Raw genomic sequence first — 27,573 nt, forward strand, 5'->3', positions numbered from 1 at the left:
ATGTTCTCAGGGAAAAAAGATGAGATAAGCCTCTCCTCTAAAACGACATAAAAGAATAGAAAGCACCCCCCAAATGAGTGTTATTTCTTCTCCTTAAATTTAGAATTATAGTTCAAGAATGTGGTCAATTCTGCCAGTCTCCCAGAGTCAAAGGTGGAATGCACAATAAAGATGAGCAGGCTTCTTTCTCCCCAACCTGCTTCTTAGGCAAGCATGAATGCCCCTCAGCAGCAGAGGGGAGAAGAGAACTGTCTCCTACGTGGACAGAGGAATAGGTCTGCTGGGGAAATGTCAAGTGAATGATCTATAAATCCCTGGATTACGACAGCAGCTCTTTTGTAAATAGTGCCTTTTTCTGTCCCTGAGGGCAGTTGGTATCACTGGCTGAATGGCTAAAGAACAAGAGGGCAAAGCCTTCAAGCACACTAGCAGGTTCTACATGGAAGCTTCTCCATACCTGCGGCTTCTCATCAGAGATTCTCAAAAATCTTTAGAGAAGAATTAGAACAAAAACCCTGCTCCCCAATTTCACTTGAGGACGATGCTTCAGCTGAATCCCATTAACCACTGGGAATAACTGGTTATTTTCCATCTGACCAGGAGATGTTTATGCAGTAAAAGGAAAATACTACAAGGATTGTGAGCATGTCAAAGCCACATGTTTGGAGCAGGACGGGGATTACAATCATAAACATTTGGCTCATGTTAGAGAACAAGCCAATAATCCTACAAAACGTTTAGCCCAATGGCCAGCAATATAAGTTAAATCTGTCTAGTCAAGGAGCAATTGAAAAAAAAAAGATGAGATGTGCACTTACATATCAATGAACACCAGTTAGTCTTTGGAAACGCAGGGACTAGGATGAGAAAGTTTTTCTGAAATGGTTTTGGCTTCTAAAGAATAAAAATGGATTTTGGAAAATAGATGGGCACAATACCCCGAGAGGAAAAACTGGCGATGATTTCTAATTTGGTGTTCCTAATTTAATGACGTGAATAGGAAACTATAGGAATTCTAGAATAGCACGGAAATGTGAGACACATGGCTCACGGAGACGGATTTTTATTTTTGGTCATTCCTTACTGTCCACGGTAGACTCTCAAACAGTATTTTGCAACAAAGTTTAAAAGATTAATTGCTGAAAAGAAATGAACTAGATATGATTTAAACTTTTAAGATGAGGGAATACAGTACTATAAGGAGGAATGTGAAATGAGCCAACATTTTTCTTGATTGGAGACCAAAATTAACAGACCTATAACTGATGACAGCAATATTTGTTTCCCTTTTCATAATTTCTCCAAGTTGCTCAAACCAAAGAAGAAAACACAACCCAAGCTGCCTCATTAGGGTGGGACTGATCAACTTATCTGGATGAGCCAGCATTTTAACAGAGAAGAGACGATGCTCAGAGTGATACTCTCAGTTACTGCCTCTCTTCTCCCACACTACAGCCCTTTCAGGACCACTGTGAAACTGAACAAGTCCTGGAAACCCTCAGCCTCCTCATCTATGAAGCAGAGATAGGAGTATCCATCCCACAGCGTTCTGAGGAGGACTAAGGGCTTGTCCCAATGTGGGGCCCAGTGTATGCCCTCAGTGCATATTGGATTCTCTTGTTATTTTATATTCAGAGCAGCACAATATAACTGAGTGTGACATTTTCTAATATCTAGATTGGGACCATTGGTCTCTACTGAAGACGAGGAGATGTAGCCAAAACAAACAAAAAGGGAGAAATAAATTTGTAACATTTCTGTTTCTAGCAATCTATCAAATAACCATGAGATTTGGATGTGTATGAGCTTCAGTCATTTAGTGGGATCCACAAAGTGGGATGTTTTAAGGAATCTATATCCAAGTAAAATATTTAAAAAACTATTCAGCTTGTTAATTGCTATAATGCTTATGTATAAGTAAAATCATGTATAAAATATTTAAAGTGTCTAAATTTTAAAATAACAATATATGGGTATAGACTGAATAAGATATATAGTTAAAAACGTATTTTTAAAGTAGACATTTCTAATTATAACATTTTGAAATTGTGAATTTGTTTAAGTGTGAATTTTCTAAAAGTTCTCCTACACGTATCTATTTTTAGACTTTGTAACAAAATGACTTTGTAACAAAATATTTTACAACATTTGTTAGAAAAACATCTATTTCAGACTTTGTAACAAAATTCCCAACAAGTTGGGAATATGAATCACTGCATAAAAATCAGAGTATCTAAAAGGCTGTTGTTCTGTAAATGAAGACAATGAAGCTGATAGAGGTTGCATAACCTGCCCAGACACATAATTCATAGTAACTACATATTTTAAGTTAAATTTTTCTTTTCTTTTTTTTTTGTTGAGGAAGATTAGCCCTGAGCTACCATCCGTGCCAGTCTTCCTCTATTCTGTATGTGGATCGCCACATGGCTTGATGAGTAGTGCAGGTCCTCGCCCAAGATCCAAACCCATGAAGCCAGGCAGCTGAAGCCGAGCATGCCAGACTTTACCACTATGCAGAGGGCCAGCCCTTAATTTTTCTTTGAACTCTATACTATAATTGATTATTAGCAGACCTGAATCTTTCTAAACCATAAAAATACTAAAAATAACATTAACTACACAGGACCTTAGAGCAGGATCTTTTTTAAATAGTACAAACTGGAATGAACTGAAACGTCCATCAATGTGAACAGATAAGCAAATAGTGGTATATCCATACAATGGAAATAAAGGAAGAAAATAAGAAACAAACTATTGGTACAACATGAATGAACTTCAAAATCATGATGCTGAATGAAAGAAGTCCCGGAAAAAACAAAAAAAAAGGATACTTACCGTATGATTCGACTTATATAAAATTCTAGAGTGAAGAAATCCAATCAATATATGCAGAAACCTATCAGTAGTTGCCTGGAGAGAGGGGTGGTAGGAGTGACAGATTATAAAGGGCATGAAGAAGCTTTTGGGGGTGACGGAACTGTTCATTATCTTCATTGTAGTGACCGTTTTCATGGATGTATACTTAAGTCAAAACTAATTTTATGGGGCCAGCCCAGTGGTGCAGCGGTTAAGTTCACACATTCTGTTTCAGCGGCCCAGGGTTCACTGGTTTGGATGCCGGGTGCAGACATACGCACTGCTTGTCAAGCCATGCTGTGGCAGGCATCCCACATACAAAGTAGAGGAAGATGGGCACGGATGTTAGATCAGGGCCAGTCTCCCTCAGCAAAAAGAGGGGGATTGGTGGCAGATGTTAGCTCAGGGCTAATCTTGCACACACACAAAAAGAAAAAAACAAAAAACAAAAAAACAATGGCATTTCAACAGTATTAAAAAAACCAAAAAAACCTGATTTTAGAAAGTGTACACTTTAAGTATGCACCATTTATGTACGTTAATTATACTTTAATAAAGTTGGTGGAAGAAACCTTATTACCTAAAGCCTGTTCCATAGCTTCTTTTACACAAATAATGAAAAGAACCAGTAAATACCTTACTTTCTAGTTAAGACAGCAACAGTGGTCTCAGGGATTTCAGGTACTGAACAAGGAAAGTAACAGAAGATCTGGTCACACCCTTAAAGGTCTAATTTATTTTAAAATAGTGCTTCCTCAGTGCTTAATGAAAAAGATATCTGAAGTTAGAAAATGAGTCAATCTACAAGTAACATAAGCCAGTTAAATGCACTTCAGTTATTTCAATTTTCTCTTCTTAAATGTCGTAAAATGGATGCTGTCATTAACTATGATTTAAATGGGTACACAGGAAACAGCTTCTCAGTTTCTTCTGGAACTTCTTGGCATCCGAACAAATATACTATCTACAGAATACCTAGCATGTGAATTCACTCAGAAGAAACTGTCCTAAAAAGTGTCCAGAAGCAACATGCAGGATTCTCTAGACTGTAAGTCTCATCTCCCGTCTACTCAGCTTCTGGAGGGCAGTGATTGGCAGAAGGGAGACACTCAAAAATTTGCTGAGTTTGGGGCCGGCTCCGTGGCCGAGTGGTTAAGTTCACTCGCTCCGCTGCGGCAGCCCAGGGTTCGGATCCTGGGTGCGGACATGGTACCGCTCGTCAGGCCACGTTGAGGCGGCGTCCCACAACTAGAAGGACCTGCAACTAAGACATACAACTGTGTACACGGGGAGTTTGGGGAGATAAAGCAGAAGAAAAAAAAAAAGAGATTGGCAACAGTTGTTAGCCCACGTGCCAATCTTTAAAAAAAAAAAAAAAAATTTGCTGAGTTTATTTCAGATTGGCCAAGATGACAGGTCACACTTGGCTGAAAATGTACTGTTAGTTCCAAGTACCAGTACTGACGCATCTAGTGCTTCTCAAAGTCGGGAAATGTACCAAAGGAAAAAAATTACAACTCCACCCACCTGCTTAAAAAAAAAGCTCCTATAAACTCTGCTTATGACCTTCATTCAACTATAAACCAAAAATTATGTTACAAATTAAATGCACACAAAACTACAAAATCAATAACATTTAAAATTAATTTAACTTGACAGATGAATGTTTTGCTGAAATGAAATTGCCTCTCAAAGTGAATATGGTATGGACTGGTATGGTGCTGGCTTTGTTTTTGTTTGGTTTGTTTTCAAGTCCAGCATATTTCTAGGACTATGGGCTATAATACCTCTGCTCTGCCACTTGTCACCTGTGTGACTTGAGCAAGTTATCTAGCTTCTCAGTTCTTCAGCCTCCTTGTCTGTAAAGTGGAGATTACCATATTTACCATAATAACGGCCAACACAAAGAGTATTTTATTACCATATTTACCAATAATAACAGCAACACAAATAGTATTTTAAACGCTTTCCACACACTAACTCATTTCATCCTCACAACAACGCTGTGAAGTGGGTATCATTTTTCACATGGAGAACCTGAAGCTCAGAAACATTAACTTGTCCAAGGCCACATCACCAGCAAATGACTGAGGCAGGATTCCAAGCCAGACCTGCAGGGTTAGGAATGCTGTAGCTTAAAAATAACTAGCTCATCAATATTAAATACATCAATACATGTAGAGTGCTAAGAACTATGCCTGGCTCATAATAATATTCAATAGAGCTTGGTTATAGTTGTTATTTTCTCATATCTCCCATTCCTTTTCTTTGACAATACAGTGATGACCCACGGACCTTCACTTGACAAGAGTGTATCACGGACTAAGTTCATCTCAGTTCTTTTCTCATGGGCTTGAGCCAAATAAATTGCTGAAACACAGTGTCCGTGCACTGGTGCAACTTGACCCACGACGTGGGCCCAGAAATATCACAGCACTAACCAGACTAAATTCCCATTAATTCTCTTTCATTTAGTCTTTAAAATACAAACTGGCAGACACCTAAGAATATATCCAAGGCTCTACCCACGACCACGTACCCCTTTCAGAGACTCACTTTGTAAAACTGTTCACTGGTTTACACTTTTGAGAGAACGAGAGAACAGAGCTCTGGACTGTTTAAAAAACACAATTTGCGTTCCTGGTGGATTTCGTGTTGATTCATTGTCTCCTTTTTGCCCAGCACAGGACCTGGCACACAGCTGGGACTCACGTTGTTTGCTGAATTGAATCCCAGCGCCGCCAAAGGCAGGGAGAAATGACCCAGAGACAGTCGGGAACAGAAAGACTGCAGTGCCAAATAGGTCAGCGAGAACCGCGCAGAAGAAACAATAAAAACACCAACTCCAAGTCCTACAATTCTAGGCAAAGAACACATCATAAAAAATAGAGCTGCGACTGACTTAAAACTGTTCGGATCAGATGGTGTGGGCTCAGCTCATCAGCACCTGTTGAAATCAAATCCGATTTTATTTTCTCCTTTACATTTAGACTTTCCTTGTCAGTATGCAGAAAAAATTTGCCTTACTCTCTGAGGGTCCAGATTTGAGCCTGGCTACCTGGACAGAAAGAAGACAGGAATCTGGGAGGGCCTTTATGCTGCAATGACTGGCCTCTCTGCCATTCGATGGCAGACGTGGCTTTCTCACTGTTGAGCTTAAAACAACCACGTTAACTGTGCCCGCAGTCCCACACTCCCCCATCCCTGCGCCGTGATGGTTCAGGAGAAGCCACGTAGCCACACTTATGTCACCTGCCAGGTAACGGGACTTAGCAGGGAACTCCTTTGGGACGTCCTCCCGGGGACTGAGGGGAAAACATGGCTTCTAGCTGGTCCCCAGGGCCTGAGTCTCCCTCCCTACGACCCCGAGCGGCGGAAGCGGGACACGCGTTGGGAGAGTGGGAAGGGAAAGCGCGATCCGAAGATCCCGGCGGTGCTAAGTGCGCCGACAGGCGTGGACGCCTCGCCAACCTCCTCGCTTCTCTTTGGTTTCCAGAGGGGGCCGGGGGCTTCTCGAAGGAAGCCGGAGAGGCCCTGGACGCGGAAACCTCGATGCGGCAAATTAGAGACCTAGTTCTCTGACCTTATAAAGAAGCCCTCTCACTAGGAGATCCTCCACCCCCAAGCGGGGGCGGGGACAGCCCAAGGATCCAGATCTTTCGGCCTCCGGAAGTCGAAACAGCCCTTTAGACACCCGTCTAAGAACCTGAAACTACAAGGCCACTCTCGAAGACGGACCGCGGACAAAATCACTTGAGGAGTTTTGAAGAATGCCCATCCTGGGGCCCCCACCCCGGGGTCGGTCTCTATAATCTGAAGTAGGGCCTGGAACGTGTACCTTTCCCAAAGCTGCGTTAGAGGACGAGCCTCTGCAACCTCCACTCTTTTCCCAGCAGTAGCTCTCCCCCACCACGGATCCCAGACTGAAGGGAGAAACACTATTTCTCGATCCCAGGCTGCCAACCTCGTAGAACGGCAGCCCAGGGTCAGCCGGGCCCAGGAGTGCCTCCCAGGCGCCGCCACGCCCCCCGGCCAGGCTGGCAGCGCCCGGCCGCAGCCCAGCACCCATTACCTTTCCCGATGACTTCCAGCAGCTCCTTTTCCTCCTGGGTCAGCTCGCCTTTCTTTATGTGAACCATTGCTCCCGCCAGCTTGAAGGTTATTCCGTTTCTTTGGAAGTATTACAAAGAAACGATGTGTCTGTATAAGGAACGCCAGCCGCAATGAGGCAACCACGATACTGAGTAGCCAACCGCGGAAGCGTTCGAATTCTCTCCTCCCGCTCCCGGGCTGGCGAGCAGCGGGCGAGCTCGGGCGAGCCGGGCCGGCGGAGTCTGCAGGCCCAGCTGCAGTCACCGCCCCCGCGCGTCATTGGTCCAGCCGGGAGGCGGAGCTGCAGGAGGCCGCAGGGAGAGACTCCCATTGGAGCAGCCTGGGAAGGAAAAACCAAGCGGAGAAAACCAGAGGGGGGGATTAAATTCCTCTTACACGCTCCGCCAACCCCATCCTGTCCAGTTCAGGTACTTAGGGACACACAGTATTTAAAATTCTCTACTAGAAGTTGTGTTTCCGGTTATTGCTGCTTAGGGCGTACAGAGGTCCCCCGCTCTCGCAACACCTCCCCCATTTCCCCAGGAGTGGCGCGGCCCGCTCCGGGGGGAGGCCCGGGAGGCAGGGGCGGTGCGGGAGGCGGGGCTGCGCCGGGCTCCGTGTGTCGATGTCAATGTGTCTGTCCTTCACTCCTCCATTGTCTGCCGCCGCCACCGCCGCCGCTGCCACTGCCGCTGCCGGAATCGCCGCAGCCCTCAGCCTCGCGCGTCGCCGCTACCCCTTCGGACAGGTGAGAGGCAACCCAGGTAGGGCCGAGGGAGCCGCGAGGGCTGCGGGAGCCGCGTCCGCCACCCCGCCGGGGGCTTCACCCGGACCGGAGCTGGCCGGGTGAAAGCATGTGCCTGCCTGCTGGGGCGGCTTCCTGTCTCTCGGTGGGGAAGCTTCCCCTCCACCCCTTACCGTCACATATACCGCGTAGCAGTGCCCCGGAGTGAAGACCCGCCACTTGCCACATTTGGCCGCCCCTGGAGACCCTGGGACTGCGAGCGGGCGGGGGTCCGCCACGCGGTGGGAAGTGGCGGGTGCACTTCGTCTCGTGCGTGGCACTGCCAGATGCAGCTGCCGAGAGATGGGGCTCTGGGCTGGGGGTGGGTTGGGGAGGAGAGCTCCCCATTACGAGCGAGGTGAACGCACGATGCAAATAGTCTCGGGAGAAGGTAGTTTTCTTTTGGCAAAGCCTCAAAACACCTCCCCCCGCCTCTACTTGTCATCTCCTTTAGCTTCTGTGGAAGCTGTAGTAGAAAACCGGATCTGATCGCCCTGTGGTGCCTGTTAAGGATATTTGGAAGCAGTTTACACTTGCACTGATACTTCGTTTATGAGAGACGGCTTGGGGGAGGAAGGGCCTCTTCGTCGCTCTGCTAGAGTTCCCAGTCTCTTTGTAACTCAGATCTTGAGATTTATGGAAATAGGGAGGGGAGGGGAAGGGGGCGGAGATTAAATTGGTGTTGCTGTCTATATATAGCCTTAGATTAGCCTCTTAATCCAACCTCCATTCAACTGCAATATGTAGCCTCGAGCTTAGACCATAGGTAGCTGGCGGGTAAATACAAGTGTGTACCCTCCTGTGGCTCAGTAACAAGATTGCTTGCTAATATGAAGTCAGTCATTTCTCCAGGCCGCGCAAACCTTAACATATTTACAGCATCAATGAAAGCTTTAGAAATTAGTGTTTATGTTTTACTGTTGTTTCTCTACAGACCAGTACTGATGTTTCTCCCAAGACCCGTCTGCTTCAAAGAGAAATATTTGAATAATTATCTGGATGTTTTTTGTTAAGCATCCCCTCCTACCACTCTTTCTCCCTAGAGTGCCATATATGAAGTGAAATGCATTTTCCTCTGACCTTATGCCTTCATTTTTTTGAAGTGTTCACTAACACTTGTGAATCCTGGAAGATGTTGATGTTTATTTCCTGTCTTTAACAAAAATCTTTCCTAAACCCCAGCTGTTTTCTTTTCTAAGGCTTCATCTTTAGAGGCTGGAACAGATCTGAGCCAGAACATCTCACATGAAAATGGTTTGAAATTATTCATCTCAATGTATAACAAAGAAACTTTTGTTGAGTGATGCTTTAATAAGGATGTGGCTGTTCAAACAACAAGTAGTGAGGCTTTTGAGAGTGACCAATCTTTTCTAACACTTAGAATGCTGTTAATGCCACAGTTCCAGTTAATTTAAAAAACAGTATCATGCAGAAGAAACCCACAAACCTAAGAAAATGTTTGCTAGTAACCTCCCCTAACATGTGACTTCACATCTTACAGTGGGTGCATGGCCAGAATTGGGTACTTCGGTGCCAGTATTTCCATCTCTTGTGCCAAATTTGGGCCATGGTTACTTGAAGGTCACACCTGTTTGTCTCACTGGGGTTGTCAGTTCCTTGAGGATAGCAATTTGCTGTCTATTTTCTCGATGCCTTATGGCACCTGGTTGGTATTTAGTCCACTGTGAATACATGTCTTCAGTAAACTTAGAGTAAATGACATTTAAAGACAAAAGCTAACTTCTACCTAGAAATGCAGGTAAAGAATACGTTTCAATTTCTAGAAACAGACACATAATGGATAGTGTTCATCAAGGGGATTACCTTAATCATTTTGTACAGTGTAAATTTTTAATGTGAATAAGATTAGCTAATGAGCATACCTTAGACTAGATCAAGGAACTTTTCTTGTGCTAGAAATGCATTGACATCAAAGAAGTTTTCTTGTGCTTGGTAATAAAATAGCTACTACTATTGAGTATTTAGTCTGTGCCAGATGTTCTAACAGATGCTTTGTATAGGATTATTTTAATCACTGTTATAGTGACCCAGGAATTAGCCAATATTATCCCTATTTCTGCAAATAAGAGGACTGCCCTAAAAGAAGTTAATTTGCCCGTGCCCTCACAGTTAGGAGGTGTCAGAGCCAGAATTGGAACCTAGATCTTTCTCCAAAACCCTTTCTCTTTTCACTATTCTTTGCTTATGTGGCTGGCAGTAAGGGGGAAATTATGTATTCTAACGAGCTGAGAGATAATACATTCACGTGGATCAGCATGCCAAAGTTACAAAAGCCTCTCTCCTGCTTCTTTGCCCAGTCCAGTGCAATGGTATCTATTTCTCTCATGTCCTTCCCGAGATATTTGATGAGTTTATAGCTTATATGGATATTTCTACTTTTTTTTTTTTGCAGAAATGAGAGCATACTAACACATTGTTCCACACTGTGTAATAGAATTGGTATGATGCTTTGGTCTCTCTTCCATTTCTTTCTTCACTTTTTGAAAAATAATGATTTCTGAAATATCTGAAATTCTTATATGTGTCCCCTCATCTCTTTTCTGCTTCTCCCACCCTAGAATTCTGCCAGTCTATTGCAATGGATTCCTAAGTGGCCTGCTTCTCTCTCCGCTCACCCCATCCAGCTAATTCAAGGAACCATCACTTCAATAAACATTGAGCACCCATCATCCCCCCAAAGACAAGACAGAGTCTGAAAGACAGAACTGAGTCCCTTAAAACATGTCAATGGCTTTCCACTGGCCACAGAATAGAGGGCCAAGTCTAGCTTGAAAGGCTCCAACTTCTGGTCTCAGCCAGCATTTCCAGTCAGCCAGCCCCTCCCACACACTGCTGTAATGTCACCACACTGCTGGTTCCCTAACATACCAGTAATTTTCACCCCTTTGTTCCTGCTTTTCTTTTTCTGGAGTGACCTCCCTTCCCTCTTCACTGACTCTCTCTCCTCCGCAGATCTTATGAATCGCTCAACTTTCAAGATACTACTTATACATAACCTTTTCTCTCCAGCCTTCAGGATCACCTCTCCCACCCCATCCAGTGAGGAAAATACAGACATTAGTAAACACATTTGTTCCTGTCCCTCAGCAAATAGGATAAACAAAATCTTTACACAGGAGTTGCTGGTGTAATTATTGGCATCCTCCGATTGTCTCCTATCTTCGTATGAGCCCTAGTCTTCCCACCCCCCAAATTGCTTCTTCCTCTGGATCTCCATGAAAATACCTAAAGCAGGCACCTTTTTCAGGACATTCTATTATAGTGTTTATTAATCTATTTGACCCCTTCTCCTTCCAAACTATAAATTAACTAGGACTAATTTCCCTTGTTTCTCAAGATGTAACCCAGTGCCTTGTGCCTACTGTGTGCTCAGTACATGCTGAGTTGAATTCAATTTGATCCCTAAGTTATTTTAGGGGGATTTATTTCCCTACTTGACTAATCCTTCCTGGCAGTGTGAGGTGATGTGCCACTAAGCACACACAGTCATAACCAAGGGCAGTAGGTCTTTAAGTGTTTTCAGTCTCCAGCTGCTTGGCATTTGGATGAATGTTATGAACCAAGAAAAAAATTGTTCATATGTAAATGATACCAATTTTGCATAGCGTTCTTGGATCCCCTGTCGTTAAAGCCCCTGACCTCCAGCTCTCTGCTTTCAGAGGGTGCTGTTTCCTTTCCATTGCAAGGGAACGGCTCATTTTTGAATATTATATCTTTCAGGGTAATCTTTTCCTTGACATTTGACTTTCTTTTCTTAGACAGGTACATTTCTTGAGTGGGTGGATATTTGATGATAATGAGGAATTTTGTTTTCTTTTACGTTTGAAAATAATGTAGTTATATTTTTAAAAGATCCCTAATCTTTCAGAAATATGTACTGAATTATTTAAGGAGGGAACGATAGGACATTGGAGGTTTGCTTCAATGTAATTTGTTGACAGTGGGGACACGGACTGAGTAAGAGTATAAATGAGACAAAGCTGACTACGTTGTTAACGACTGAAGCTGGGCAATGAGTACATAGACTTCCTTATACTGCTCTCGCTACTTTTAGATACATTTGAAATTTTCCATAATGAAGTTTTAAAAAGGAAAATTTGGAAGTATTACAGCCTCTAAGAAATTGTTGTTATGGTTTTTTTAACAAAACATAAAGTAATAAATACAAATGCTGTTTCTCTGTACTTGGAGTTTAGCTTATGCAATTATTCATTTAAATGTTAAAACACTTACACCTAAATCTGCAAAAGACTCTCTTGTGAAGAATGCATTTCCATAAACTGTTCACATCACATGTTAACTTCTCCACAAAACTAAAAGGTAGGTGGTATTACTCAGTGCTTATGTCACAGGCTTATGAATATCTCTGACAGCTAATCTTCATCCTTTTTGGAAACTGACAAAGTAATTTGCAGACAAGTCTGAACAGGGGGTGCAAATATATTTAGTTTAACTGAGAAAATCAAGATGTGAATGAAGTGGAGATATTGATTTTCTTCTGTGTCTCATAAACCAAGTCAGAAGGCATTTCCAAAAAAGGAGTAGCAAAACTGTTGTGAACAATATCAGTGTTGTTAGGATAAGTATATTAATATAGGAAAATCTGGACCAGCCTCGGGACTAGGTGTGCCTGCAAGGTTCTTACTGAGGGTTTGCCTAAATGCTAATTTGACACCTGCTCTCTGGATTCTTGCAACTCTATAACTTGTGTTTATTTTTTTACTATTATTTTTAAATTCAAAGAATGATAATTTTCTTTTCTATTTAATTTTTTATTGAGGTCACATTGTTTTGTAACGTTATGTAAATTTCAGGTATACGTCATTATATTTCAACTTCTGTGTAGACTACATCGTGTTCACCACCAAAAGTCTAGTTCCGTCCATCACTGTACACGTGTGCCCTTTTATCCTTTCGCCCTCCCTCTTCCCTTCCCGTCTAGTAATCAATCACCAATCTGTTCTCTGTGTCTATGTGTTTGTTTCTTGTATAACTTGTGTTTCTTGGTATTTAAAGTTCTTCTCTGATTATGTTTTGGACTTAGTAAATGTTATTGTTTTCAAAGGCCAACCTGGAATTTTTTTGTATCATTTGTAACGTGTCTTCCCAGAATTTGTTTGAGTGGTTTTTAGAGAAGATTTAATTAAACTTTAAAGCCAAGTCTTCGCAATGTCTAAGGACAGGGTAGCCAGTCCAGTATCTCTGCCAGGTAATGCTGAAGCACACGTTAGGATATATCCAGCTTCAACTCGTATTTACGTTAGCTATGTCACTGTGGAATTTAAAGCTCTAGGCTGATGCATCTTATCTCTTAGGATAGTAAAACTTTTGCAATAATTAAAGATAGAAAACTATTTCTGCATCAGGAGGAAAAAGGTAGCATTCACCTTATTGATAAATACATTTAAGCTAGAAAATTGGTGTTTTGATCTCTTGTCATTTGATTATCTATTGTGGGATTGTGTTAGACCCAGCAGACAAAGCAGCTTTTCATACTACATTCATCAGCCTCTGAGTAAAATCTCTTGCTGGCCTGTTGACTGTGGAGTGAAGCAGTCCCATTGAGTAGGCTCTTCTGACCTGGTAGGAAAAGATGGTGGGTGGTCCCTGGGAGGCAGCTAAGCTCAGCCACAGCCACAGCCCTGGAAGTTGGAGTGGCAAAACCAGGGCTTCAGCTTCTGTGACAAGATGTGTTTTCCAAGGCAATCTCTCTTGCTTTCAGTTTCTTCATATATAAAACAGATAGTAACCAAACCTACTGTGACTTTGAGGACACTTTGTCAACTATAAAATGGTGTATAAAAACCAATTGCGGGGCTGGCCCCGTGGCCGAGTGGTTAAGTTCGCGCGCTCCGCTGCAGGCGGCCCAGTGTTTCGTTGGTTCGAATCCTGGGCGCGGACATGGCACTGCTCATCAGACCACGCTGAGGCAGCGTCCCACATGCCACAACTAGAAGAACCCACAACGAAGAATACACAACTATGTACCGGGGGGCTTTGGGGAGAAAATGGAAAAAATAAAATCTTTAAAAAAAAAAAAAGCAAAAAAACCAATTGCTATTTTAGGGCTGATTCTGTCTATTTTTACAGCTGGGAAATATATGAATAACACAATTACAGGCCTAGTTGATAAATCATTTCAAAGTAAGATTGTATAGACGTGAGTATTTGCCATAAACCTGTCTTTGTAGGTTTGGGAAGATAAAAATTATTTCTAAAGACAGACTCTTTCATCAAAGATATAATTCTAGTAATTATATCTCAAAATTAACATTCCTTTCTATATTATTAAGAAAGAGCTTGGTGTGCATCTGTCATGTTCAATGAATCACAAAGGATGAGACATGATCTTTGTCCTCAAGAGGCTTATACCCTCCTCCAGGAGACAAGCCAGCCCCTGAAACAGTAGGGACTAAAGTAATCCTCCCAAGGCTCTGCCCTGCTGATGTCAGCCTGTAGGTTAGACACCTTTGAGAACTTCCCTTTGCATGTTGGAGTGGCTGTCTGGCTACTGCCGATCTTTCAGCTCTAATTCGAACGTTGTTGTTACTCCTCTCCCCACCCACTCCGCTTCCTGCTCCTGGAATGCCCTTCCCCACCCATTTCTGCATATCAAATTTTACTCCAGTCCTCCACTCAGATGACCGCTGCTCCACACAGCCTTCTCGAGTCCCCAGCCAGGGCGGGACAGACACAAGTGTGGATTCCACAAAGGATAGAGCTCAGTGGGGCTGCTGATTCCCGGAGAAAGTGAGATTTTGAACAGAGTCTGGAAGAATTGGTGACTTTGGGCAAGAGAGCTAGAAAATGAGAGGATTCCAGGGAAAACAATGTCCATGAAGAAAACTCTATAAAATATTCGTAACATTATAAATATTTGTAAAGTAAATATTGGCTGTAATTTTATGGCCGATCACACTGGAACTAAAAGTGATTTCATTTAAAGGCATGCTTTCCTCAATATGCCAACTTTTTAAAATCGTAAAGGTGGTATATTATATTTTAAAGCACACTTGATGGTATGTTCTTGCTCTCAAGTAATTTATAAAATGTGACATCACATGTTTAAGACTAAATTGAAAATTATAAACTAGTCTCTTTAGAATTGGTGGTAGCAGGAAACTTGATAATGGACATTAAAAAAAACAATGGAAGAGAAAAACCATATACTTATTAGAATATTTTGCCCTTGGGTGCAAAATGATGTGAAATTATCCAAAATAGCTAGAATGTAAATAGCCAAACGGCTAGAAAATAAAATAAGGAGAAAATTCTTTGTGAAATTTATTTTGCAAATAAACGTGTCTGAATATCTGATCCATGGAACCTGTTTTTATCTATACCTTAAAGGAATTTTAGGACTTCTTATTCTCTCAATTTGACTTTTTTCCAATTGGACCATTCAGATTTTTTTTTTCTACTTTTATTGATGAATAGAATAAAGACATTGCCGAAACGGTTAAGCTTGAGATACAACTCAGGTATTTAATAATCAGGTTAATGTGGATCTTTTAATGTAGGATTGTGGTTGTCATTAGGAGTTTCCACAGCATTTTTCCTTTGTGTCTATTAGGGGAAAAAGCACTTGATGATTTAGAATAATTTCTAACTTTTGTTAATATAAAATCTACCAACATTAGCAGAATATACTCAAAAATACATGCTTAGCTCACTCTCGTAGCTATGTTGAGGCCGTGGATCTCTTTGGCAAGTATCTTTGGGGCAGTTAAATGCCAAGTGGAAAGATTTGACCTGTTCTAAACTTGGCATGTGTTGAGTGAAGAGTGCCAAAAAATGTTTTGATGGTCACATTTGTAAACTATCTACTTTGAAAATAAAGATTTAGGTAACTCATTGAATGAACCATTCTTTTGGCAAATACCAAAGACACAATGCTTTCACTATTCCTTCATGATTTTTAACATCAGATGTATCCTTTGTTTTTCATTTTTCTGTTTGTTTGTTTGTTTTTTAGTTTACATGAAAAAAGAAAGAAAATAATATAATGATAACATAAGAAAGAATAATGCCCTACATTAATATTAAAGATAATGTACTCCTTTGGCTATCTTTAATTCTCTTAATTATGGAAGTAATATTTTAGTAGGAAAACAATAATAAATCTGTGAAAGATAGAGAATTATGTTTTCTCTTTTCATATTTCAACTTATTTTTATGTTAGATGAAGACTTTTAAAAAATAATTGTTAGAGGTACTGTTATTTTTGAGGATGTCAGTAAATCTCAAGAAAACCACTGCTCAGAGGTGAGTAGCAATAAAGGACACTACCTCTTAGCACTATAGAGGAGACATCATAAGCCACTGTGGGATGTGCAGTTTTGTGATGTTCTGCTGTCATCCTCTTCTTTTTGTAGATTCACACAAAAGACTTTAATGCTTTTCAAACTAGCCTCGACGGCTTCCTGGATCTGTGATCATTTCTAAGAAAAAAGAAGAACATGACATATGTTTTTCTTGTATACAGGGTAATAGAATGGGGCTATTATAAACAGGAAGGAGAACCCCAAGTTGGTGGTACAGAGGAAACTGCTGGCTAGAGGAAAGGGATGTAGCATTGGTATTTAGGAGTGTGAAGATTGTGTTTTTGTTAGAATTGAGCCTCTGCAGGAAATAATTTGATAACTGGTTCCTGTAGTACTAGAAACCATGGTGCCATAAATTTCCTACTATTTACATGTCCCTAAGAGGCAGGATTTTTGTTAAATCCTCTCACTGAAGATAAATGTTTTTTTCCTTAATAGAATCCATGGAGAACTATTTGACATTTTGGAGGTAACATATGCTAATTCAATTTATCCAAGTGCTGAACTAGACACTAAAATTAATATTTATGCTTTACTCCATCTAATTCTAAACCATAAAATCTATGAGGCAGATAATGAAAAAACCTCCTTCAAGCGTCGTATAAATAATTACCCAAGACACTGCAACATTTTCAGCTAGCTGTTTGGGAAGTGCACTAAATGGAGACTGAGTTGATCAGATTCCGGCCTGACTGTTCCGTGCGTGTAAGCTCCTGGCGGGCAGGGAGTTTTCTACTTTGATCTCTGCAGTATCACCAATGCTAGAATGGAGTGCATGACCTCAGGCGGTGGTGTGACATCCGTGAGCCTTATTGGGCTGTGAGATCAGGGTCTGGGTTTAGGTCCATGGTTTGCAAAGTGTTCCATGTCTCATGGGTATCAGTTATAAGTTAAAAAGTCAAAAACACATTTAATTATTAAAACATTAATAAACACAACTGTAACTCAAATGCAGTATGTGATGTCCTTTAACATACTGGAGACCATTAATTCTTGTTAACTCACTGCTAGGTTTTTTGTGCTGTGCTTGGGTCACACCTTCCTCTTCTAGAAAGTGAGCACCATGCAACTTGTCCGATTGGTCCCGGCTGCATCTCTGTTGACCAGTACCAGACATGTTTGGTGAATGACTACAAATGAGTGATTTTCTATATGTACCTTTTAGAAAAGTATACGTACTTGAGAGCGTTTGTAGCTCTGCACTAGTCTTTTTTTTCCTCCTTTAATTTGAGGTTGTGTGGTCCACTCCTATAGAATTGTGTCAGGGAGTACAGTCCCATATCATCAGTGTGCTGTGTCGCAGTAAGTCCTAGGCTAGGCTTTGGCATTTCTCTCCAGTTCCTGCTCTCCTCATTGTGAAATAGTGTGTGTGGTAACTAACTTTTTGGGGGTGCAGCTCTTCAAATCTTCTGTTAGACAGGCTTGGGCAGGTCCCCTCTTGGGAGGATGGGGGCAGGAGTGGCTGGCTTGGTTGAGTGAGGAAGTGTTGGCGGACTCCTGCCCGCCACCACCTCTGAGCCTCCTGAAGGTCCACCAGCATGTTTTTTAAGCAGTGGCTCCAAAGCAAAATTCTCCCACTGGTTACCAGTCTAGGGTGTTATTTTTTTCCAGAAGATTCTATTTTCCTCTCTACTTGATTAAAATGCTGAGAAGAGAGGACACACTTTAGTCCCCCTTGTCATGATAACTTCTAACTTCCCATTTGAACTAATAGTCATAAACACTCCCATCAGTTTTATGTCTGACACAGAGTCAATCTCAATAAACTGACTTGCTCTCTGGTCACTACTTCCTGCTGATTTTTTAAGACGAATTTTTTAGAGCAGTTTTAGGTTTACAGCAAAATTAAGAGGAAGGTACAGAGATTTCCCATAAACCACCACACGTGCATGGCCTCTCCCATGATCGTCATCCCCCACTAGAATGATACATCTGTTAAAATTGATAAATTTATGGATTGTTTGACAGCAGATGGTCTAGTACCTATTTGGTGCCCAACATAAATGTTCAATTCATTTTCTGTATGTGCACGTGCACACACACACACACACACGTGTATGTGTATTTATTGTCATATATCCATAGACACGTGCACACACACACACACATGTGTATGTGTATTTATTGTCATATATCCATAGACATTGTCTGAAAGGATACGTAAGACAATGTGAAGGATTAAACTTGCTATTTCCATGGAATGGGACACCACTCCGTGACATGAGCTCAGGAGTGAGAGGTTGGAAAGTGGACTTTATTTTTCACTTCATACCCTTTATGTTAGTATTTTGCCATCAGTGTATTTGCACTTTATAGTTTAAAAGAGCCAAATAAAATAAAATAATATACAGAGACCATCGTGTTTCCTCTCAGCTTCAAACTAAAATATGATTAATAAATTTCAAAGGTCATTTCCCTCTCCAAGAAAGGCTTCTGATTTTCCTAAAGTGATGCATTAGAACACATGACTTTTAAAATAAAGATGCTAGAGGCTGTCACTGAATCAAGTCACATAACTGCAAGTTCTAATGCAAGAAATTTTCTTTTTACATTATAGTTTGTCACAGTATTAGAAAAGTTAATAGAATTGGATTTAAACATTTTTTCTGTGTGTATGCACCAAAAAAACAGAATGGAGGATTATACAGTATGTTAAAATGTATACAGTGGCCATTACTGAAAGTTAGAATTATAGATACTTTTTATCCATCTTTTTCCCAATTTCTTCCTAAATTTTCAGCAATTTACATGATGAGTTGATTTTGTAAACAGTGATTTTTAAGGAATTATTTTCTCTACAGCAAGTATTAATTTTTTCACATTTTTATGAAATAATCAAGTGGTATGCATAATAATATATAAAATGTATGAGATATATTAATGAGATAAGCCAACAGCATGGATAACATTAAACAATATCTTGGTAGATAATGGACCTTCCAAATCATCACCTTGTGAGATCGCTGTTGATAATTCAGTTGATCAATAAATGTTTTAAATTGCTTTTTGAAAATTGCATTCATTGCCTTTGAACAATATATAAAAGAATAGGTTCATAAAAATATTAATGAAAAGGAGTTTTAATTAATGACAGCATTATTAGTTTAATTCATAGTTGTGTATTTAAGGAAGAAATTAATTTGATGGGTAATTTCTGGAATATATGGTTTTTAATCAATTAAGTTACTATATAGTATTCTGTACTTGTGTGTTTTGCTTTGATAAATATTTTTTAAATATACAGGAAAAATAATGAACTAGTTTATTTAAAAATTTTAAAAACCTTTTCTGTTCAGGAATCATAACTTTGCCTTTAGGTATTGGTTTTGAATTAGTGAAGAGGTTAGAACTTCTTATCTTTGAAAATCTCACATCTTATTTTACGTGCACGTACTTTTTTTTCACTGTTGACTTTGTCCTTTCCATGATGGTGATCTTTAATAATAGTTTCATTTTAAGTACTGAATCTTTCCTCCATCGAGACTATAATGCAGAACGGTAGTTGCATGGCAGGAATAACACACATAGTGCAGGGCGTGGTTAAGCAGGTCATAGCTGGCTTACGCCAAGGATTTTGGGTTGTCTATGTATGCAGCAGGATAAAGCACCTTCTCTCTCTGTGGCAAGCTTGATTTCTAAGCAGTCCCAGAAAATACAAAATCTGTGTTGTTCAGGGTCCTAGGCTTTTTCAGCTCCCTTAATTGTTCTCCTTGCCCACTTTCATTCCCCAAAATATGTATGACTTCCAGTGTTTGCCTTCACCCCATGGTTCTATATCTATACAAACATGTTCACCTTTTTTTTAAAGATTTTATTTTTCCTTTTTCTTCCCAAAGCCCTCCAGTACATAGTTGCATATTTTTAGTTGTGAGTCCTTCTAGTTGTGGCATGTGGGACGCTGCCTCCACATGGCTCAATGAGCGGTGCCATGTCCACGCCCAGTATCCTGAACTGGCGAAACCCTGGGCTGGTGAAGTGATGCACCCAAGCTTAACCACTCAGCCACGGGCCCGGCCCCTTTTTTTTTTTAAAGAACATGTTCACTTTTATTTCTGAACCATTTGAGAGTAGGCTGCATACGCTTTGCCCCTTCTTACTTCAGTGTGTATTTCCTAGGAATAAGACACTTTTTTTACAGAACCACAGTGCAATAATAAAATTCAGTGAATTAGCATAGATACCGTACTTACATCACTGTAGTCTATACTCCCATTTCATCAGTTGTCCCAATAATGTCATATATGTGTGTGTGTACTTTTTTTTCCCCAATACAGCGTTCACTTCAAGATCGCATACTGCATTTAGTGATGTCCTTTTGGTTCTTTAAACTGCAACAGTTCTTTGATCTTTTGGGTTTTTTTTTTTTTAAAGACATTGGCAGTTTTGAAGAATACAGGCCAGTTTTGGAGAATGTCCCTAGATATGCATTTGTTTCCTCATGATTAGATTCAGGTCGTGCTTTTTAAACAATATCCTGTCCTAAGTGTAAAATATCTAGAGACAGGTGGTGCCTTGGTTAAGATGTTACCTTGTTTCTCACTTTGCAGTTGCTGTTTTCTTTTTTGTAATTTATATGAAGATGTTTTGAGGCTGTGTAAGTATCCTGTTGATCATCAAACACCCCTACACGCGCACACACACATGGCAGGGTACAATTAGCATACATTGATGATTCTTGCATGAATCAATTTTTAATACGATGATTGCAAAATGGTGATTTTCTGGCTCCACGTTTCCTTCTCTATTTATTAGTTGGCATTCTACTGAAAGAAAAGCTTTCCCTTCTGCCCAGTTACTTCCCTTTCCCTTGTGCACTGTTTGCTTTCTCTGAAATGAATGTTGAGTATGGATCTGTGAATTCTTATTTTATTCAGTTGAGTTATTATCCAGTGCTGTCCTTAATTATTTTGGTGCTGAAATTGTCCCAGGTTATCAGGTTATGCCAGTGGAATTGTCCTCCAGGTGGTTCCTATGTCATTTGATCTATTTTTTTTTTTTTAACAATTCCGTACTTTCTGACACAAGCTGTTCCACGATTATATTGAATCTTCTCTGCTGCAACCTTGGAATCAGCCATTTATCCAAGAAATCTTGGTTTCTTTTAGTAGGAAATAATATTTAGATCCTGTGGCATATTTCTCTATATGCACAAACAATAGATCTACTTGTGACTCTTGAAATTGGTTTACACTTCAGAAGAGGCTAAAGATTTTCATTCAAACATACACTGTTTTCTGATTATAAAAGTTATATATACTCATCATATAGAAAATATAGACAAGTAAAATAAGAGGAATAAAATACCCCTTAAACTCACTGCTCCTGTTGACCACTGTTTGTGCTAGTGTATTTTATGTAGCTAAGATCATGTCATGTATCTATATAGAATTTAGTTTTTTGCTCTTTCTACTTAGCATATCATTGTTTTCTCCAAGTCCTAAAAATTAAACAACTGTATTTTTCAGTTGTAGATTGCATTTTAAAGTTCCTCTTTTCCTTATTGTCTTTTTAGTCTCACTACTGCGATGTCTGAAAGCAGAAGTTTGTCTGCTGGCGCTCAGCCTCCTCTTTCCTGCCTCCCTCCTCACATCCCACCTTGTTCCCTCTCCTCTGCCCTCCCCGCTTATCAGAGGATGTGAAGTTCTCAGTGTGGAAATACATCAATGAGTATCAAAGACTGTGGGAAGCATTTATTTTGTATACTAATTGTACTTTTGATTTTAGCTATGACAAGCTACTCAGTGATAAATTTGTTTTCTCTACAATTAACATGAATGTTTGGCAAACAGAAACAAGTCATTCAAGGAAATATCTGCATGGTTGCAGCTCTGGTATGTTTAGACTTGTGCACACGATTTTTAACTCTAGAGAACAAGGACTGTCTCTGCTTTTACTCACCATTGTTTCCTCTTTAGTGCAGAGTTTTCCAACCTTGGCACTATTGAAATTTTGGCCCAGATAACCCTGTGTTCTGGGGGCTCTGCTGTGCATTGTAAATTGTTTAGCAGCATCAGTGGTCTCTATGTACTCGATTCCAGTAGCACTTCCCTCCCCCAGGCATGACAATGAACAGTGTCTCCAAACATTGCCAATGTCCCCTGGGGGACAAAATTACCTTGAAGTGAGACCACTGCTCCAGTACAATGCCTGACACACAATAAGCACCCCAAAATACTTGATAAATTAATACATTTATTTAAACCACAGATAGACATTTAATCACTGGACATTTTCTTGTTTTAGGCCACCGTTTCCTCTAAACTCTCAAAATTTACAATTTGAAATATGGTAGGTATGCAGTCGTTATCACAATCTTGTTGTCTTGCAGACAAAAATTCTAAGGGTCTTAACTTATCTAGAACAGAGGTTTTAGGGCATTTAGCTATTAAAATACCCTGAAACATTCTATTTGAGGGATGGGTTTTCTGAAATCCCAAGTGTGCTACAATGTGTGTAGTGTGTGTGTGTTTGTGTCTTTCAGAGTGTTGAGAGACGTAAGAATGACATCAGCAAGATTAGACCATCTGGAAAGTTGAATGAGCCTGGTCAGTTGGTGGGGGAAGGGAGGAATCTGGGAGAGATTCCATCTGGGGAAAGTGGCAGGGCAGAGAAGGGAAAGTGCATGCCCTAGGGGACTTCTCAGAGATTACATTAACCGGAGGGTATGAATTGATAAGTGAAAGTATTTTAGGAGTCAGTTTATACTTCTTGAAAGATTTTTAAAATAATTTCTTTGAGATGAAAAAAGTGATATTATGTAATTGTCTTAATTTATTTCTATGCAGAGGTTGTGCAGTGATACTTAAAATGTAATTTTTGGAATACTTCCATTTTTATTGAAAGGGAAGCAAAAAATCAGCATTCAGAAATAAGATAGGTGTATTAACAATTTTAAGATGTTAAATAGCTTTGGAAATGTTATAATGAACATTTTATGATGCCAATATATCTTCTTAAGGAAAATTTAGATGAACATAGTTAACTCTTAGTGCTCTTTTTCTCCACAGCACAATTCCATTGGGCTTTGATCTTTCTTTCCTTATAAGTTAGTTGCTTTGCACAATTTAAGTTTCCGTCATTAATGTCCTTAACTGGAAAACATAGTTGTAAATTTTTGAGGCAAGAACTATTAAGATTCTTGCTTGTGTGTGTGTGTGTGCACGTGCATGCTGCGCTGAGGGAGTTTGCCCTGAAGCTCACTTCTGTTGCCAGTCTTCCTCTTTCTCGAGGAAGATTCTCCCTGAGCTAACACCCACCACCAATCCTCCTCTTTTTGCTGAGGAAGATTTGCCCTGAGCTAACATCCATGCCAATCTTCCTCTTTGTGGGTTGCTGCCACAGTATGGCCACTGACGAGTGGTGTAGGTCTGTGCCTGGGAACCAAACCCAGGCCGCTGAGAAGCAGAGCCCGCTGAACTCAAACACTAGGCCACAGGGCTGGCCCCAAGTTTCATGCTTTTTAAGAAAGATATTTTTGTCCTTTTATACCATTAAGGATGAGAATGAAGGGATATGAATATACCAGTAATATTTTTGTATTAAGAAAGGAATATTTGATTTTATTTAGAAACATTTTTCTTTTATAGGTAGGTTATCTGTTAAATTTTTAATGTTTTTTTCAATTATTATAAATACTAAAACTTAACATAGAATTCGCTAGGAACGGGGCCGGCCCCGTGGCCGAGTGGTTAAGTTCGAGGTTCGGATCCTGGGCCTGGACATGGCACCTCTCAGTAGGCCATGTTTAGGTGGTATCCCACATGCCACAACTAGAAGGACCCACAACTAAAATATACAACTATGTACTGGGGGGATTTGGGGAGGGAAAAAAAAAAAGAATTCACTAGGGGCTGTAATGATGACTTTTGTAGAGGCTAGGTGATTTTGATTAGAGAGAGGTGGTTTGTTACAAAATCATGATAAGGATATTAAACAAGCTAATGTTATTTTGGGCAACAAATTGTATAGAGTTATTATAGACATATGTTTAGTTTATTGCTTTAGAATGTTAATAATTTAAACTTTTAGAGAGTAATTTAATTATTTTTGCTGCTTTGGAGAGAATGATGCCACAATGTTATTAACCCAATGATTATTGGATATAACAACTTTCTGTAAAGTATTTTATGATGTTTGTTCTTGCAATTTTAGCTTTAATGGAAAGGAGAATAGTTTATAATTATGGGCAATTTTTAGTTTTTTCTTTTAATGGTAAATTATTTCACTCATTTGAAATATAGAATAAAAGGTGATTCTTGAAACTTGCTATGAAACAAAGTACTTTTTGAGAGTGTTGCAGTGAAGTGGCTCAATTGTGTTATGAGTTTTGTGTGCTGGTGTTCTTGTATCTTTATGAAACACTTTGTACTTTGAGGGTAATATTGTTGCCTATAATTATTATCTTAGATTCAAAAGTCTTTTTTTCCCTGCTATCTTAAGTAATATTGACCCCACACAGAAACTTTCACTTTGAAGTTTAGTTCTTTTTTTTCTTTCCTGCTGTAGCCACATGGTTTTGCAATTTGGGCCAAATGGTCCCTAGAACTATTTTATTCAAAAAACGTTAATTAAAAAGTTCCTATTCTTTGGCTGTATTTTCACCTTTTTATCAAATTTAAGTATGTTGGGCCATAATGAATGCTTTACAACTGGGTTGCCCAACATGATAGCCACTAGCCACATTGGCTATTTCTATTCTAATTTTAATTAATGAAGATTAAATAAAATTAAATATTTAGTTCCTCATTCACACTAGCCACATTTCAAGTGCTCAATGGCCACATGTGTCTAGTAGCTACCGTGTAAGACAGTGCAGATATAGAACATTTCCACCATCCCAGACAGTTGTATTGGATACACTGCTCTAGAATGGGGGTTGGCAAACTACGACCTGGGCACCCAGTCTGCTCTACCACTTGTTTTGTAAATAAAGTTTTATTGAAATACAGCCATGACCACTTGTTTACATATTGTCTGTGGCTGCTTTTAGGCCATAACAGCAGAAATGAGTACTTGAAACAGACCATGTGGCTCACAGAGCAAAAAATATTTTCTTTGTATCCCTTTATAGAAAAAGGTGGTGACCCTGCTTTAGAGTATACATATTCATAAAGTTGATTGTTTGCATAGAAGATAAGTCTTTCTCTGGTAGATCAGATTCTTTCCAAAATGAAGAGAAAGAAGAATACCAGGCAAGACAACACGCAGGGTGTCAATCTGCATAAGGTGGGCTGCACAACTGACAGAGTTAGTAAACTATTGCCATGAGGCCCTTCTGTGCTGCTGGCCCATTGTCACACTTGGGCCCAGAGTCTGGTTGGGAGTCAGGAATGGAATCTGCAGAGGACACAAGGACAGTTAGAAGATGAATAAGGTGGAGTGAAATCTATCTAATATGTTAGACCTAAAAATCTTTCAATTAAAATCTTTCAATTTAGGGGCTGGCCCCGGGGCCGAGTAGTTAAGTTCACGCACTCCGCTGGTTCGGATCCTGGGCGTGGACATGGCACCACTCATCAGGTCATGCTGAGGGGGCGTCCCACATGCCACAACTAGAAGGACCCACAACTAAAATGTACAACTATGTACTGAGGGGATTTGGGGAGAAAAAGCAGGAAAAAAAAAGAAAATTGGCAACAGTTGTTAGCTCAGGTGCCAATCTTTAAAAAAAAAAAAAACTTTCAATTTAGTCTTAAATAGGAATTTATTCAAAAAATTCACTAATACAGTACCTGGTTTCTAATTTTTGATTGATTGGATCATTTTAGTATTTTTATAATCTTCTTTTATCTTGTGGAATGTCCAAGAAATTTAATCTCTTAGATGACAGGAAATATTTAAATCCGTTTTGTTTTACCATTTTACATACAATTTTTTAAAATACTGTTTTAAGCCATGGAACTTTTCCATTTTGGTGGGACATGAGCTTATTTTGTATGCGTTGACAAAATACTGTGGCATATAGTGTTTTGAATGGATGCCAAGTCATCCTGATGTGTAAGTTGTACCCCAGACGAATTTGTCTTTGAGGATTTTGTTAAACTCTGATTTTTAAAAAAAATTTATGTATTTTTAGTTAGTTAATTTCAAGTTGTAAATTGCAATGCAATCTAGTAAAAGCAAGCTTTGGACATTGGCCTGATAAAATTGTCTTTGTTCCTCTTTCTTTGTTGTTGCTGTCCCAGGTTGAAGCTAGCACAGTTTCTTATTCAAAGTGCCCTTGCTTCTCTTCGGCCAGGGCTTCCATGAGTGCCTTATAAAGGCTGACCCTCACTGGAGCAGATTATAATGTAGCACAGAGAGCTAAATATAGAGGGAAGCCAGGCCTGTGCTCCAAATAGTAACAGCTAAACGATAGAGACTTTAGTGAAGGGATTATCTTCATTTAGTCTTTCAGTACCAGTAGGTGAGTCTCTGTGTTTGTCTGTTTGTTTTAATTTTCGGTGTTGTGTACATCAAAATCTTCACGTACTTTTTTTATGTTTACATGTTATTATGTTATTTTCCACATAGACCCTATTGAGGTTGTGTGAAAACTAAGCCCACGTAGTGAGGCTATGAAGAAACAAACTTTTGTGTTTAGAACTGAAGGAAGTGTCAATGGAGCTAAAGGTTTTTGAAATAGAGTAATTCGCTCATAGGTAGGCTGTGTTTGCTGGTAATTCTCCATTAGCAGAAAAATAGAAACAAAGTAGAGTTAATTAGGGACTTCCGTGTGTTTATATTCTGGACCCTAAAATAAAACTCTTAGAAAGGGCTCACACTTTTAAAATATTTTTTATTAATTCGAAAGTAAAAACATCTTTGGCAAAGAGTAGCTGCTTCCTTGTATGTTCATCAACTAGCGCAGGTTCAGGCTACTTGGCCTCCATTTTTGTTTTTGTATCTTGGTACGAGACCCAACTCTTTAATAGGTATTTTTCCTTGCTAACACAAGAAAACATTTTTTGTGATATTTGTTGTGTTTGGGGAGGTGTGGAAATGATAAAGAGCACACACATATATTCATTACTTGTGCCGCTGTGAAATGTTTGCTGATCCGGAGTAGAATCTGTTGAAAATGCCAACAGGGAAATTTCTGAACGAAAGAGCTTCACAGTGACTATAAATAATGCATTAGAAGCTCTATTTCCAACATCTGTCAAATGAAATGAGATTTCATTGATTAAGTTTATTGCATTTGTAGCTATTTCAATATGTAGCGGCTGCCCCATACACACAGCAATCAATCACTTTCTCTGCCCTTGTTCCAGGTCTGTACTGGTGCTCTTCACCTCGCATTGTGTCGTACACGTTCCAATTTTATCTCTGCTGGGCTCTGTGCTCCTTCAGGGTGTGGAATCTGGCTTAGTCACGTTTGTGTCTCAAAGCGTGGTGTATTAAGTTCATTTTATTTTATAGGATTGATAAAAATTCTCTCCACTTAAACCATGAAAGAAGTTACTTTTTGTGTTCACTATTTTTGATTAGTTTCACTTTTTAAATTATGATTAAAAT

At 39.8% G+C, this 27,573-nt stretch overlaps 2 protein-coding genes across 5 annotated transcripts in view; one reads left to right on the forward strand and one right to left on the reverse strand.

Moving 5' to 3' along the window:
- ANKMY2 (ankyrin repeat and MYND domain containing 2) overlaps positions 1–7,234 on the reverse strand; it is a 39,553-nt gene extending 32,319 nt beyond the window's left edge. Inside the window, exon 1 of the mRNA XM_008520178.2 lies at positions 6,929–7,234. Coding sequence (XP_008518400.1) covers positions 6,929–6,995 — 67 coding nt within the window. The 5' untranslated portion in view covers positions 6,996–7,234. The remainder of the gene's footprint in view (positions 1–6,928) is intronic.
- Positions 7,235–7,515: 281 nt separating this feature from the next.
- BZW2 (basic leucine zipper and W2 domains 2) overlaps positions 7,516–27,573 on the forward strand; it is a 59,852-nt gene continuing 39,794 nt past the window's right edge. The window contains exon 1 of one of the 4 annotated variants that reach the window (XM_070615824.1): positions 7,516–7,696. The gene's annotated coding sequence lies outside the window, so the exon portion shown is untranslated. Of the gene's footprint in view, positions 7,713–22,563; positions 22,623–26,358; positions 26,483–27,573 lie in introns of those variants that run through there. The other 3 variants (XM_070615823.1, XM_008520177.2, XM_008520176.2) reach the window with 3 other exon arrangements.

The sequence above is a fragment of the Equus przewalskii genome, chromosome 4 (assembly GCF_037783145.1).
Source record: "Equus przewalskii isolate Varuska chromosome 4, EquPr2, whole genome shotgun sequence".
Lineage (NCBI taxonomy): Eukaryota > Metazoa > Chordata > Mammalia > Perissodactyla > Equidae > Equus > Equus przewalskii.